The following is a 17,110-nucleotide window of genomic DNA, read 5'->3' as shown; positions in this document are numbered from 1 at the left end:
CCAACACAATTTTAACACTACGTTCAAGGATTGTACCTCAATCTTCTAGCTCAAGCTTGCTCCTACAAAACCCAGTAATTGTCAGCAGCAGCGAGGATCTGTGGGACATGGCCTTACTTTGGTGCCTTGTCCCTAGCTGCCAAAGGTTTGAAAGGTACAGAGAACAGGAATACATCTCTGGCAGAATGAATTTTGGCTTCATCTTTGGCCTGTTTGTATCCCCTAACTATGTTGTAAAAGATTATTTCTTTCTTGTTACCCTCAGTTTGTGGTTGATTGAAGTTGTGCTAAATGTGTTGGTGGCTGTGGTTATAAGTGCTCACCGATTTGAGTTTGTATGTTTTTTGCTTTGCCCGTTGCTCTAGTTTCTTTTTTCTGATCTGGTTTCCAATAAGGTACAGTTTGTTGTGTTTGCGAACCTTCTTGCAGAAGTTGGTGTCAAAAATGAATAAACAAGATCCTTTAAAGTTGTCAGGGGTTAAGAAAAGGCTGCCTCCTGCCAACAACAAGCTTTAATGTCTATAGCAACAACATGGATCAATATTTAAAAGGGTGTAATGGGGACTGCGCCATTAGCATTGTCCCCATGTCCCTATGTTGACTCTACGCAGACAAATTGGTCCTATTAGCAATAGCACAGAGGGTATTATATGAGCTCGGACATAGGCAACAGTGGGCTATGAGACCTATCTTACCAGGTAATATGGCATATTTGAGAAAGCTAAATATACATTTTCGTCTGGGAACTCTCCCTAGCCAGAATTTTGTTCCGAGATAATCCCTGGTATTGTGGTACACGAAGCTGTAACTTTGGCAGCATTATTAATAAAACCACCTTGGTTTTTATATGGTGCACTTCTCCCTTTTCCTGGGTACTTTGAATAACAGATGTTTCTGCTACCCAGTTTAATGATTCTGAGTTAAGTGGCCTCAGAGGGATGGCAAGCCGAACCAGCCTTGCCGGGAATCCAGCTTGTGACCGTTCAATTTCTGCATGTTTCAGTAGTGATTGTTTAACTCGCTGAGCTACCCTGTATACATTTCAATAAGCCTTTAAATTATAAACATTGTAAACAACAAATATTGTAAAGTGGGATTCAGGAAGGAGACACTTCAACGTTCTAAAAGTACAGAACTCCTTGTCTGTGAGTGTGCATCAGTAGCTATAGATTGAGAGCTTGGATTCTGAGGCAAGACATATAGGGCCTCATTACAACCTTGGCGGGCAGTGTAACCGCCGTGTGGCCACCCTCCCGCTGTGCCCATTTTGACATGCCCGCTGGGCCGGCGGGGATCTCGGCCACAACATGGGAGCCGGCTCCTAATGGAGCCGGCTGTGTTGCGGCCGTGCGACGGGTGTAGCTGCACCCATCGGGCTTTTCACTGTCTGCTGTGCAGACAGTGAAAATCAGTGTGGGGTTGTGCCTGGGGGCCCCTGCACTGCCCATGCCAAGTGTATGGGCAGTGCAGGGTCCCCCAGGGGCCCCGCGACTCCCCTTCCCGCCAGCCTTTCCATGGCGGTCTCTACCGCCATGGATAGGCTGGCGGGAAGGGGACTCGTAATCCCCTTTGCAGCGCTGCAAGCAGCGCTGTCTTGGAGGATTAAAACCGGTGGTACAGCCATGGCGGTAAACTGCCGGTCTCGGCAGTGCGACGTAATAGGCAAGATTGCACCGCCAGTCTGTTGGCGGTGCAATCGCCAAAACAGCCCTGGCGGTCTTTGACAGCCAGGGTTGTAATGAGGCCCATATTATCTATACAAGAGCAGGCATGCCTGTCACTTTTGTAAACTGAAGTACACAAACAATTGACAGATGGAATGCTTGAATTAATCTCAGACGTTGGTAATTGCTCAGGGCCACATCCCAGTCTATCGTTTTTTTGCACACCATGCGACCTCAGTTTGGATACAACCATATGCAAATGAGTCTTGTCTTTGCTCCAGTGGGAACAGTCTAACTTCAACTGCCAGGCTAGGTCCTCCCTGAATCGAAGCAAAAGCAATTCAGGTCTGGTTTCACTCCTATTCGGGCTCAACAGCCAGGTACAGCTTAGTTCCAGTGGCAGAGGGTGCACTGGACGCACGTTTGGGCATACCCGTCCCACTTAGGGAATTACACTGAAGTATAGAAACAAGTGATGGATGGAATGCTTGAATTAATCTCAGCTATGGGTAACTGCTCAGGGCCTGCATCCTAGACGATCATTATTTTGACATGATGACACCTCATTTGAACCCAGCCATATGCAAATCAGTCCTGACCTTGCTCCGTTGGGAAGAGTCAAGCCCAAGGCCTCCCTGAACTGGAACACAAGCAACCCAGGACCAGTTCTCTAGGCGTGCCCATATGGGGTTCACATGCTCACTGTGTCACTGGAATTAAGCTACACCTGACTGAAAAACCATGATACGGCCAAAACATGCCTATGGTTGTTATTGTTCCAGTTAAGAAAGGACCTGGCCTGGCAGTTCTGGTTTAGCTGTTCCTTTTGGAGCAGGGTCAAGACTGATTTGCATGAGGCTGGGTCTAAACTGAGGTAGCGTGGTGGACCAAAGAACAATGGAATGCTACTCATGTGATTGCCAGTGGTTAGACCTATTGCAAGCATTCCTCCCATCACCTTTTGGGTGTTTGACTTGTACAAACTGTAATTTTTATGACTAATTGAAAACTGTTATATAGTATGATGATCATGGGAAGTTGATGCATTTTATCACTAAAGGATATGTTTTAAATCACTTGATATGAAGTTGCCTTTTCTAACTGGCATGTTTTATAGAAATGCCCCATTTCTGATTAAAACATTTAAAACTGAACTTAAAGTGAAGAAGATGGTGTCCTGTTTTGACCAGTCACCCTCGGCGATTCAGACAGCACAAGGGGCAGCAAAGCCTTTTTTAGTTGTGCCTCCTTCTTTCTGGAACAATTCATTGCACCTAGACTATAGCCAGCTCCATGTTAGGATACAAACTGCACTTTGTAATATGTTTTGTTGTACTACAAAGTGTACTACAAATTGCAATTCACAAGCGATGTGCAGATATTTACGCCTTTGTGTTACTTACACTTAAGTGAGCTGAGTTCTCCTCCATGACTGTGGAGTCTCTCCACACATAAGTGAAGTTTTAGTAGTGTATGTGGGAGGGACACTGGGGAGGAACTTTAAGAAGGGGCACACTCACTACAAGCAGGATGGGACTAGGAAGAAGGGAGAGCGGGTTAGGTGGGGCCAGGGAGGGGTATAGGAAGGGGCATCACCCAACCACACAGAGTAAACCAGTTACAATCTCAAGGGCTGAAGACATGCAACGTGCACTTTAGTAATAAGTTTACTATTGGAATTTCTGAATTACAAAAGTGTACTCTTACTCAAAAGTGTAGGCTTCATTTGTGAACCAGACCCATAGTTCTTTTCGTTCAATTGCAAGGCTATGAACTCTTTGGAGGTGTACAGACACCATATAATAGTGGCGTAACAAAATATTAAACGGACATTGCAAAGCCAATTGGCCAAGCTTTATTATGCCAATGTACATAAACACAGGCATTCACAAATGCCGTTCACATTTGTTGCATACGTAAATGCGTTATATCACATTAAAGCTTGCCCTTGTGGCTTAGCAAATGCAGGGGAAAAACATTTTAGCAATTGATTGCATTCTGTATAGAATGCGTATGAGAGATAAAGAATTGAATATGACAAACTGCATCCAGATTGAGTGCTCTTTTCAGATGTAAAAAAGTCCCTCATGCATTCAAAGGGAAGCACTTCATGGAAGGTGGAATTATAAATCAAATTGACAATTACATGAGGTGAGAGAATAATACTTTTCTGTGTGGAGGCAACAACCCATCTATGTCTCTTTTAAATAACTGGTTAAAATACACCTTGTAGACCGCTGAGCTGTGAAGCCAGACCTAAAAAGAGGTTGAGCTGTAAAACCAATAAAGAGTTCAATTGAAGCATATGTAGCAGCCACCTGTAAAGTCCTCCTAGCTTGTACACAGGTACCTTAGGTAGCAACAGCTCAAAATACATTTCTTCATCTTCGACCATGAATATCTGTACCATTGACTTTCCTTTACTTCATCTAGCATTTCAAGATGTTTGGTTCTGTCGCGGCCAAGACCTTTGAGGGCAAGTTCCGCCCAACACGCAAACCCTTTAGAAATGTCGGCATTAAGAAGCCTTTCAGTTTTCAGTGCTACTGATATTTGGAGGCTTCTGAGCATCAAGAGAGCACTCGGCATCGAGGAATGTTTCGATGTCAAAGTCATTCTTCGCAACCTCTTCTGGGATTACATTTCAAGAAAGGCATTAGTATACCTTCTGTGAAACCAAATGTGTAAAACTATAAAGAAGTTGATTCTAAGCATGTGATTAAATACAATTTGAACCCAGAGAGTGTACATAATTCCGCCTTTGTCCAGATAGAGCCCACTAATTATACGTTAGCCTTTTCTGGGTGATTCCCAAGTGCAACATAATGGTAGGGTTTACTCTTGCACAGACTGAGGAAACCGAGTGCTTCTAAATGGAGACCTTTGTCCTTCTTCTCCCACTGTTCTAATTTTAGGCAAATATGTGCAGTGATTACAGAGCTCGATCCCCACTGCGTTTATCTTATCCTACCTGCCTTTACTGAAAATAAATTACAGTACGGTTTTTACTGTTTTTCCTGTTTTTAGTAGTCACTCTGCCCTTGACCGTGGAGTTGTGGTCATAGCCGGGGGAATCCAGTGCATGCTCTTCTCCAGGCAGAAGATGGATGGTCGGGAAGGAAGATCCCTTGTACTAACTCCACACAGCCAATTAGGCACCCTCATCCCCACATAAAGCAGAGGCCTGTGGGATAAGCTGACACATTGTATTGATTTCTTGGAAGAAGGTTAACATGTAGAGAACGTGTTGTTGGAACTGATCAAGTCTGTCTTAAATTACACTGTCTGGTTGCTGGTGGATTTTACCAGTTGAGAAGTGCAACCCTCGGTTATCATTAGAAGCCACTCAAGGCTAAAAGCGCCAAGTGTCATCTGTGAGGGTCTGAGAACAATCCTAAACATCCTTAACGAGAGGGTGGTGCAATGCTGGAGGAAATTAAATCTGAGCTCGGTATTCTGCCAAAATATTGAGATTTTAAATCAACCTGTAAAAGTATTGTGGTCAAATATTGAGAGCTGCAGTATTGCAAAGGTAGTTTATATAAAAAACAAAGGTTAACGTGACTTTATATTTAGATGACGTCTGTTGCAACATAACATAAAAAAAAAAAACACCGAAATTCACCAGGTATAGATAACTGAAGTAACTATAACTCGAGTTCTGAAGTAACTACAATTTGCACAACATCCATTGCAACATAACATTTTAAACTAAAAAGAAAACCACTGAAATTTACAGTTATAAATAACTGAAGTAATTATATTTCGAGCCCAGAAGTAACTACAACTTGTGCATCGCAGATTTAGAATCCACTTCCACCATACGCAGAGTTTTCATCAATGATATAATTTCAGATGTCATCACATCAATGATGTTATCAATGCTGTCATTGAACATGCCATGAGTGATGCAGTATGTGAGGGTATAAATAGTGCATGGCGGTGATGCGAGTTAGAGTTACATCAGTTAACTATAACGGGTGAATTTCAGTGTTTTATTTAGTTTAAAATGTAAAGATGCAACTGACATTGTCCCCAACTGTAACTTCACTTTAATCTTTGGTTTTCAGTGAACTTCCAGTTTTTTTTTTTAATGTAAGTCGCAGTCAATATATACGAGACCAGCCCATATATCTTTTTCAAGGGGTCTTTCTAATGTCTATCAATAACCATTAGCTAAAGCATTTGAAGTGAAAACAACATTTAACAGGTATTTAGAGTCTTTTAAAAAACTTTTCAAGCCCTGTAGTGCAGCCATAAGACATGCCCCACCTCGGACAACCACAGCTTTTTTTGGGAGTCTGCGGGGGGCAGGGATCCTTCAGCCCCACTTGCTCCCTGCAAGCAGCCCTATTTAATAGGGCCATGCAGGAACTGTCCATTCTATTTTTTTGTTTGTTTTACATTTTTTTTAAATTGGGTGTCCTGATCCCACCTAGAGCACCCAACAACTTCTTTAACTTTGAGGGCCAGGAGGGGAGACCCATGGCCTCACCGGCTCACCTGCCAGCAACCTTGAGTGCTGTCGGATCCGGATTTGCTCCCGCCTGGCTGGGAGCAGCTTTTCTCTCTTTGAGCAATCCTAATGCTCTCAGGGACAGGGAGAATCTTTTCAACTCCCAATCAGAGGGAGCCTTTTTGCTTGCTTCTGCTGGGTGGGAGCTCTAAAGTCTTCCCTTCCTGGGAAGATGGGGTCCCCAGGCTACTCCAAGGCTTGGACAGGCAAATTGGTCCCAGGAGATGAGGTCCCCAGGACAGTACATGGGCTCAGGGAGGGGGGGGGCATAGTGTGAGAACATTTGGAATGCACGGCCTTTGTATATTGAGACTTCCACTACTTTTATAGTTTCAGATGCTTATTTACGGACTTTAAGTCTAAGAGGCAAAATCAGTTTAGCCCTTTCTAGACACCCCTTTGTGATGTAAGTGCTTTTCTTTTATATTTGTTTGCCGTTTTATATACCGCAAACTACACAAAGGTATCAGAGTGTTTTACATGAGCACCAGTTACATTACAAAAGGACACATAAATTCCTATTTTTGTAGACACAGGCAAATTAAGTGATTTGCCCAGAATCACAGGATGCTGAGAAGACGCAGAGAACCTGGTTCCCTAGTTCCAAAGTTGGCCGCTCTATCAGTCTAGGATGCTAATGCTTCACTTGTGTGTGGACATTTGTTGTTTGAGGGTATTTGTTGAGTAACAGTGTCGACATCAGTCATACCTTCTCTAAACCCCATCCTAGATTTAAGACCAAGGCCCTCATTACGAGAACAGTGTTTTTTGGGCCGGATCGCTGTGCATAAACCCGCCACCAGACCCCCAGTGTTGGCGGTACAGTGACCACCGCATCACGAGTCACAAAGGGGAGTCAGCCGTAAAACAGCCCAACACCAACCACCATATTACGTGGCACTTTTGTGCACAGCGGTCCCTGTACGGCATTGAACTTGTGGTGGTTTGCACCGCTGTGCATCGTCCAATCGAATTGCGTTGCTGCTATGGGGTACTGGGGCCCATGACGATCTTCACCAGCGGTAATGGTCAAGTATGCAGTGGCCATCGCTGCTATCTCCCCCATCCAGATGACCCCCTCGACGTGGCTGCAGTGTGGCCCTGTCAGGTTGGCGGGTCGACTGTAATGGGGGGGGTGCCATGCATGTATGTGGGGTGTGTGTGTGTGTGTACGGGTGTGTGGAGGTGTCGGAGTGTGTGTGGAGCGGTGACAGGAATGCAAATTCCTGTCACCGGGTGGGTTACCACCAGGGTTTTGGTGGGGGGCGACTGCCGCAAAAACCCTGGCGGTATGAATGCTCGTAATACGGCTGGCGGTGTTGGTCAAGCCGACAGGACGGAGAAGGCCCCCGACGGCTGCGGCAGGCCACCCGCACTGGCTGGCCTGGCATTGCTGTGGCTTTCTGGCGGCTGCCACACCACTGTGCTCACAATATGGTGGTCCGCAGCTCCGGGCCGCGGCAGTGAAACCTCCACCGTGGCGGTCCACAGTCGTAATGACCACCCAAGTGTTGACTATGGGGCTGATAAATTTCTTCCGATCTAGGAATGGCGCGTACTCTAGCCTGCATCTTATGACATGTTAAATGCAGGTGACTAATGTAAATCATCGGCAGGAGATGAAACAGTTACTTCCGTGCAGGACAGGCCTCGTGCATCGGCCAATGGCTTTGAAACCTTTGTGGTCCTCTCTGTCTTCAGTTCCACAAAGTGCTCCATATATCCTGCTTATTTAAGGTTGTCTCCGAGGTATAGGGTTATGGAAATCCCGTCACATGACAAAAAGCCAGGGCCAGATGTAAACGAAGCAAAGTTGCTGCAAAAGTGATGCAAGAAAGTGGTTTGTGTCTCTTTGTAAGCCAGGAGAATATTCTAAAATCAGTTTTATACACATGCTGAAGAGCTATTGCATCTTTTTCATTTGATTCTATTTGATTTTTTGAGGTCTTAATCCAAGTGGGAAATCATGGATTCTTAATATTATTACTTTCTCAAGCGCCTCAAACCATGTTTTTTAAAAAATTCCGATTTAATTTCAGTTTTCCATTTTCTTATTTCATACCAAACCATGACCCTTTTTTTTTCTTTAACCCAAAATCTAACCTTAAGCCATGCAGTCTGTTCCCGAGGAAGCCTGACCACCTGGGAAAATGAAAGAACCTCAATCCAGGCTCTGTACCGAGGGCTAGAGTAGCGTGACGTCACAATCTGAGCAGGTGGCCACGAGCCAGTGCGTTTGTTTGTTGAGTTCCATCACTTCTCTCTCCCAGATGTCTCAGGGTAATTGGTGGCCTTTGTAACTTTTAATAATATGTCACAATTGTAACCCTTAAACATTTGCTCCTCGTCCACAGACTCTTACCTTAAAGCTTTTCCTAAAGTCAACTGAACTTTCTAACTCCATCGTACTATAACCTTACGCTTAACTCTTTCTCAAACCTTAGATCTATCAATAACCCCATACCTTGCAGTCTCCTTAAACCTTACTCCTTAATTACCCCAACTGTTTGCATATTCCTGTACTGCACCGAAACACGGTCTACCCCCAACATATATTCTTACCTCTACGTGTTCCACAAGTGGTTTTTGCTATATGAGATAGTGAATTTTGCAACTGGAGATTTTTACGTTATGAGCTGTTTAAGTTGTGAAAATGACGAGTTACTGAAAGTGTATCATTTAATCTTCCCCGCTTTAAATTAGTGTGATAGTTTCAGAATATGATACTTTTGTTTGTGTTATTAGAAATCTCAGAAGAGTGTGTTATGATGTTGGGTCCTGATCTGCTCACAGACAGACTATTCCCCATGTCCCAGAATGCACTGCTGCAAGAGAGAGAGATAGATTTCAGTGTGCAGTGCTCTGACCTGTGACCTGGAAGTCTGTTTATTGTCAACACTCTCAGATGGGAAGCAGTCATGCCACAGAAGCTTTAGAATCACTGATTTTTTTAGTTCCTTTTAACTGATTGGACGAGAGATCGGAGAAAAGCCTACCCTAGATTGCATGCTTCTCTCCTCTAATGCATTTCTGCAAAATGCCTACAGCTCATTTCATAGACCAAAGCCTCCCCTTCTTCGAACCAACATCCATGCTACCTAGGCGCACCTTCTCACCTGTAACCCACCTGTCCACCCCACTGTGGTTTACTCCATGGTTCACAACACACCCCACGAATGACCACTCCCTGCAATCTAACCTACCACAATGAAACTGGAGCAAATGGGTGGATTGATTGCCCTTCTAGCACGAGGCTAGTCCCAGAAAACAAAAGTAATCAATAATTACTGGATTAATGAGTAGCCTGCTTCTCCACTTAAAGCGCTATATATTTACAAAGCAAAGCAACGGGGCAGCTCTTTGGTGTGTCCATCCAAACTGCTGCTTCCCAAGACGCTGCAACCGTGCACCCCACCCCTCAGTGCTCCGCGGTGTTTAATTATTGCTCTCAGCTTGAAGTTGTGTCATCCAATGCTCGAGCAGTGCCGGTGAAATGAGGACACGTCCGTGCTGACGTTCATGCATTATGCACAAGCTAGCTTCTTCAGTGGAGCAGGCAGGGCTGTGCAGATACCAGCCTGCTCAGAATATCAAGATACAGCATCACTAGGGGGCCAGTCGATCTCAGGAGGCTAAGAATCCATTCTTGGGGAGCTCGCCACCCCGCGCCCTGCTTGTGAGGGATCTGACCAGGACTTGTTCCCTCCAGACCTCCATCCCAGCCGCCCACTCCGTAATTTGATGCTAAAGCAACTGTTATTCCTCATTCACAAGCTGATGGGGCAGGTAGTGGGTTAGAACAAGTCATGGTTTTCAGGACTGTATTGACAGAGTCAGTAGTAGCTCTCCGGTCCAGTGGGGAGTCTAAAGATAGCCGCACACATTGTTGTTAGTTGTTTAAGTAGGTGGGGTGCTTTGGGATGAAGCAGTTGTATAGATTGGCAACATGACCGGAAGGGCCTTTGCCCTTTAAGCACATGTAACCAAAGTGCATGGTTTACAACATTAACCCTTTCCAACTTGTGGACAAAATTAGGTCATTTACATACATCCATGCTTGGGAGCTCTATCTTCATAGCAAGTGTTGGCACAGCTGGGCCAGGCAGCTTTCCTCTCGGCTATTTTAAGACTCTTTGGGGCACATTATAACATTGGCTGTAAGTGCCACCGGCCGCCAAAAGACCGTCGACGTGGCTAACATCCGTCAGCAAAAATATGCCCACAGCCGGATTTCCGCCACAAGAAGGGTGGAAATCCGCTGAGGCCATACTGGCGGATGGTGTTAAGGTGGCGCTGCTATCACCAGCAGTGCCATGCCAGTAGACCGCCGCCAGCCATATTATGTCAAATAATACGGCCTGGTGGTGTTCTGCTGGTGGGCGCTGCTGACGGTAGCAGCACCCCATCCTGTCCCCTGCTGGAAGACCCCTGGATGCAGATAAGTCAGGTTTCCGACGGGGGAGCAGGTTGGGGGGGGGGGGAGGTGTTGTGTGTGGGGGGGGTGTGCATGAATGTGTGCATGTGTGCGTGAATGCGAATGTGTGTGTGTAGTGTTGTTTGCATGGGTGTATGCATGTGTGAGAATGCGTGTATGAATGGAAATGTGAATGCGTGTCTGTGTGTCAGTATGAATGTGTGTACGGGTGCGTGCGTGAATGAATGGATGCATGCATGTATGAATGTGTGTATACCTGTGTGAGTGAGTGTGTGAATGCGTGGTGTGTGCTTGCGAATGTGCGTGTATTGGGGGGATTTGAAGGGGGAAGCGTGGATGGAGGGAGGGTGGGGGGTGTCTGGGGGAGAGTAAGGCGGGTGGGTGGGCCTCCTACCAGTGACAGGGAAGGAATTCCCTGTCACTGGTAGGGCCTACCGCCATGGTTTTCGTGGTGTTACGAACGCCACAAAGACCATGGCGGTAGGCAGGGTTAAAATGCCGCGGGCGATACAGTAGCGCCCGCCAGGTTGGAGATTATCTCCAGCCCGGCAGTTGCTACTGCCATGGCGGTCGGTGTGGTATATTGGCGGGTTGGCTAAACCCAAACCGCCAGTTTATAATGTGGCGGTATGTACCGCCAGCCTGTTGGCAGTACTACTGCCACATTTACAACGACCGCTGGGGTCCTAATGGTCTGCAGAAATGTGCTGGCCTATGTGAGAAAGTCTCATAGGCCAGTGGTCTGAAGCACTTTACAGGGTGTTGTGGGCAGCCTCTGCCACATCTCAATGCTGCCCATCCAGCTAGCCGGGCACCATCTTCTGGTGTGTGCACGAGAACCCCTCTTATAGTACCCGGTATCTTGCTCTGTGATGCAAATTAGGATAATTTCCTAGAGAAGGCCCCTGATTGTTTATGCAAAGCTGTACCTCATTGGCTGTTGAGATATTGGATTCCATTGAGTCTCATTCATCTCTTGGCACTTAAGTGGCAGCTGGAGGTCTTGCAGCTTCCTGCTAGGTTCATAGTTGATCAGTTCACGTGAATGGCTTTACATCTGTCACCTGAGTCTCACGATGACAACATATTGCACATTACCCTTTATGTGTTTTTTATGTTAAGTGAATGTTTTGTGGTAGTTATCTTGAAAAAGCAGTTTTATTTGAAGTGTAGATAACAATGGACAAAGATTGGAATCAGAATATTTAGGCTTAATTTACCTTTTACTAACGCATTTTAGATAAAACTGTGGTCAATGCTGAGGGCCAGTGTAGATTATGTGGCTGCAGCATTTACTGCATATTTATGCATCTACCATATTTCTCAGATAATTTCCATAACTTTTAGATGCTCAAAAAACATTTCTATCTCAACTACATGAAAATAATTCTGCCAGCAGATGTGCTGCAAAATTGGCACCTATTGCCACATAATTTAGATAACGTGTGGCATTATTTTGTCCTCCATGCTGCATGATCTTAGTAGCTCTGGCGAGGGTGAAGCTCTACAGGGCGGTGTGAGCACTGTTACTATGATGACAAAATCCATCTTTCACAGGATACTGTGAAATATCACCATGTTTGACAGTCCCCTGTGAAATGTGATTTTTACTACTGCTTGATGTGCAAATAAAAGTACCCAAATCCATAATGTGTATTCCTAAATTATACACTGTGGTACAGCTCAGGGTTCCTACATCATTTATATATTACCAGTAATGCACAGAGAATGTGCTTCACTGGTCGTAACGTTAGGGTATAAATGCCAATAGTCTCACTATGTTTTGAGGATGTACGGACAATGGGGAATAGGAGGGTGATCCAGAAATGTGTAAATTGAGGCAGATGCTGCTCACAGCACAAACCAGGCACTTACATCCTCACACCTTGTGTCCACTTTATGGCACTTGAATGCTGGATCCATGACATGTCTGTCAGTTGGGCGATTGGTTGTCTCAGGAGCGGCTGGTAAATTGGGGGGATTGGCTCTTCGGAGGATGGGTTACTTGGCATCCAGAGTTTGATAGCTGGTCAAACTTGGCCCTTAATTGGAACTGTACTAGGTTCATAGAAGTCATCTTCAGGACCGGTCATGCAACCTCTAAGGCAGAAGCAACTAACAGTCCAGACTTCCTGACCAGATTCGAGGGCCATCTCAAGAGGCAAGAGCAGCTCATGAAGCAGTGACATTGACAGTTTGGAACTCAAGAGATGCAAAAAGGAAAAAAAACATAATATAAGGCTTTCTCAGTTTATGCACCCAGATTAGGAGTTAATAGCCAGCCTCTCTTTCCTCTCCCTCACCTCAGGAAGGAGCTGAAAATGCACATTTTCAAGGAACATCTTGTCTGTCATCCATAAGGAGCCTCCCGGCATCTTGTGCCTTTTACTCTAAAGCATACACCCTGTTGTGTCCCTAACCATGTGCACAAATCTTACTGTCTTGTCTCACATAGGGGGTGTTGCACCCCTATTTCTTGCAGCCGAGTTTACTCTATAGAAATCCCAGACCATGGACAGAGACATGCATTTGCCCCTACTTTTTGTTTTTCATTGTCTCCTAGTAGGAGCTTTCCCATTGAATTCCATTGATACTTTTCTTGGTTCTCCAGCGTTGTCAGACCCTAGCTCTGATGTCTCAGCAGTGACTTCCCCAGCACTCTAATGGTGTTCTCTGAACATCAGACAACTGTCTTACTTTTGTTCATGCTTTCTTGTTGCTTAACCTCCATTTTGTCTCATCTCTCCTTGCAGGTTCTATGCAGCAGAGATTGCTATTGGCCTCTTCTTCCTGCACTCCAAAGGCATAGTCTATCGGTGAGTCAGAATCTCCTTCTTGAGTCTTCGCTCATCTCCCCTTTAACTTATCTGCTTTTTTCTCTCTTTCATTCACCCCTATTTGCTCTCCTTATTGCTGTCCTTTCTGTTTTTGCCCCCTCTCTGTCCCAAGTCATTCCTTCTGCTAGTGTTACAGCTCCTCCCTGTCTTCTTTGCTCTCCTCTGTTTATCCTCTTCTGTGCTTTGCAGTCCTCTTCCTGTGTTCCCTCCTATCTTCTTCCCCTCTTTCTGCAATTTTATCAGGTGAGACCTGTCTCCAACCTTGAATATTAGAGAATTGTGACCATTGCCTGCTAGTTGTTAATTGTGTTAATGTGATAGGGAGGTGTTTTTATTTTCTGTCTCGAGAAAAAAAGTTACACATTTACAGCACTTGGAGGGAATGATCCATTCTCTTAAAAATGCTGGTTTTCCTGAATATTACCTAAAGAAACACTCACATTGTAAAAGTATGACTTTGTGAGTTAATATTTTTACTAAGATATGTTTAAGCACCCATGCACTCTTCACCATTGCCAATTATTAGTGGCTTCACCAGAGCCCGAAAGTGTGCTTCTAGAAGGTATTAGTAAACAAAAATCACTCTGTTTTCTCTCCCAGTCTCAATCCTCATTGCACCTCCTGGGCTCTTCCTTATTTTTTGCCTCTTGCCAGCACGACCAAACAAATGTTACCCCTCATTCTTGTCCCTCTTTATTCTCCCCTCTTCTCCGCCCTCTTGCCTCCATGTGCTACCTTGATGTTCTCTCTGTGCTCCCCCTGCTCTGTAGTCTGTCCTTTTGTTTTCACCTCTCTCGGACCCTTTTTCTTCCTTTTCTACACCTTTTCTACACCTGTTGCTTTTTACCACTCTGACTTCCATGCCTTTCCCTTCTCTGCCCAAAGAAAGATGCTCCATTCTACATACAGGCAAAGGGTAGAGGCTCTTTAATGGTGGGTGCCCTTGTCTAGATATGCCAAGAAAAGCCTCCTTAACAAAAGATGCTCCAGCTATTAGGACATTATTAGCCTTCTTACTGAAGAGGATTCCATTCTGGATATGGGTCGGATAGTATCCTCCTCAAAAAAGAGGTTTCCACTCTAGATAGGGTGTCTACATATAAAAGGTTACTCCACCGCAGATATCAGTTAAAGAGAATCCTTGTTGTGGTTCTATCTAGATATGGAGGAGATACACTTTTAAATGATTCTTTTCTAGTCTAGATATGGTAAAGGACACTGTCTGATTAAAGAAGGGTGCTCTACTCGAAATATAGACGAGGGAGACACCATGTTAGTGAAGGTAGCTCTACTTTAGAAATGGGCAACACAGAAGCCGCCTTTGAAAGGATGCTTTAATCTCGATATGGGAAAGGGAAAGGCCACCTAACCGAAGGGTGTTATACTGTAACTATTGGTAAGGCAGATAATTTCTTAAAAAGGTGGCCTACTCTAGAAACAACAGAGAAGCCTCCTTAAAGAAAGATGTCTACTCTAGATACGGGTAAACAAGACGCCTTCTTAGCAAAGGTCGATCCACTCTAGAAATAGCTAAGAATTAACTTCCTTAACTAAAGGGACACCATTCAGTATGTAGGTTGGCAAATAGCCTTGTTAAAGGAAGGTGCCCATTCTAGATATGGGCAAAAAGAGTGACCTCGTAAATAAAGGATGGTCAACTCTTAATATGAATAAGGGCGAAACTTCTTTAATGAAAGATACAACATTCTAGATATCATTAAGAGTGAACAGTCTTTAAACAAAGACACCTCACTCTAGATATAAGTATGTAAGAATCCTCCTTAAATAAGATTGCTCAACTAGGACTATGGGTGAGAGATGCCTTCTTAATGAAAAGTGTTTTAAACTTAGGCGTGGGTGGGATGAGTGGGAGTGAAGCATCCTTTAAGATTGGTGCTCCTCTTTAGGTATAGGTGATAGTGATACTACTTTAAAGAAGCCTGCCCCACTGTGGAAATGGATAAGGGAGACAATTGCAGAAAGAAAAGAAACTCTGTTCTGAAGTGGGAAAAACAGAAATCCCCTTATTTATACGATTTGTTTCCCTGGCATGAGGTTGGGGGAGAGTTCTGAGACAAAGGGGTTCTCTGTCCTTGTAGATCAGGAATGTTCCTCAGAGGTATTGGGGTGCAGAACACTTCTGATTGCCTTATTGTGAGGAACATAAGGTAAGTCTCTGTGTAGTTGTCTGCCTCATCGTGTGAGACGTGCCCGTCCTCTGAATGCTTACTAAGGATGCTGCTTCTCCTGCAGGGACCTGAAGCTTGATAATGTGATGCTGGACTCTGAAGGACACATTAAAATTGCAGACTTTGGGATGTGCAAAGAAAACATCTGGGATGGTGTAACCACCAAGACTTTCTGCGGTACGCCAGACTACATCGCCCCAGAGGTGAGCTTGCCACACCACCAGGCACTGCCCTGCCGCAAAGCGCTACATATAACCTTTAATTCCACCAGGGGGGTTCTTGCAGTCCACTCACCTCCTAATCAGTTGCCTGCAGGAACCCCACACTATCGTAGTTCAGCACTACAGTTTCTTATGTCCGGGCTGTGGGAACGCAGTCAGCAGAAATGCTCATCACGTTTCTGTGCCGCGCAATCAATTTACCAAAATGCCAAATCTCTATCTTGCAAATGGAAGTTAGTGTTATAATAAAAGCAATTTGAGTTCTGTAGGGAGTTCTCTAAATCAATGCAAATCCCCTTCCATACCTTTCAAAATCAAAAATAGTATTTTTCTTGTCCAGTGGAAAATGAGTTTTTAGGGTTGTAGGTTTGCCCTTCCCACTGCTTTTGCATTTACTGTGTTTATACAGAAGCCTGCATCTCCATGAAGCTGAGGGTGTGAGTGGAAAGTAGCTTACATTATAAGTTTTGACTTCATACAGCCTTGGGCCTTCATTCTGAATTTGCAAGAATAAAGACCTTGGCGTACTTTGTGGAACTGTAGGCTACCAAGATGTGTTTTGCATTTGAGCCTTACAAGCATCTTGTATGGGAAACAGGGTTTAGCTGCTTCATCGTTTAATGTCTCAGGTGGGATTGTCATTGGTTGCGCAGGGGGCAGAGAAGTCACATCTTCGGAGAATCCACCTTGAGACCAGCCATGTGTACTAATTGTGTGAATCCATCACTGCATTTCCTCGGTGAAACAGTGACAGTCGTCAGCAGCTTGTATGGCTGTCATGTCCCGTTTAGTTTTATTGTATGGGACCCATTTATTTTTTCAGGGCAATGTAAAAACATTGTCATGAAAGTGAGAGGAAACAAAATGAAAGAATTAGTATAACAGAGAGTAATGTTTTCATCTGAGGTGTTATAAAAGGCATACAGAGGAATCAAACAAAATTGTGTTAGACGGTCGACATAAAAATACAGAAAGAGTGGATTTATCCAGTTTAAAGGCCCAACCATAGATAGAAACTTAACATAAAACAGAGAAACCAGGAACAATAATATAGACGGAGACATGGCTGAAAAGAACAAAATATTCTATGATTATTTTGTTGGCATTTTACATATTGGTAACTGCATATTAAATGTAATGCCCACACCTTAAATGAAAATTAAACGCAACTTAAAACATTCAGTGGAAATTGCATTTTTCTGGTAGAAAAGCTGAGTTGTTTAATGCAGTCACTTCAGCTGTGTGTGA

At 44.5% G+C, this 17,110-nt stretch overlaps 1 protein-coding gene across 2 annotated transcripts in view; it reads left to right on the top strand.

The window, feature by feature from the left end:
- PRKCB (protein kinase C beta) overlaps nt 1–17,110 on the top strand; it is a 799,526-nt gene that overhangs the window by 572,785 nt on the left and 209,631 nt on the right. For both annotated transcript variants that reach the window (XM_069209698.1, XM_069209697.1), the window contains exons 12-13: nt 13,369–13,431; nt 15,706–15,844. In XM_069209698.1, the coding sequence (XP_069065799.1) occupies nt 13,369–13,431; nt 15,706–15,844 (202 nt within the window). The remainder of the gene's footprint in view (nt 1–13,368; nt 13,432–15,705; nt 15,845–17,110) is intronic.

The sequence above is a fragment of the Pleurodeles waltl genome, chromosome 10 (assembly GCF_031143425.1).
Source record: "Pleurodeles waltl isolate 20211129_DDA chromosome 10, aPleWal1.hap1.20221129, whole genome shotgun sequence".
NCBI lineage: Eukaryota > Metazoa > Chordata > Amphibia > Caudata > Salamandridae > Pleurodeles > Pleurodeles waltl.
The sequence above is the reverse complement of the archived record's forward strand: the minus strand, read 5'-3'. Positions and strand labels throughout refer to the sequence as shown.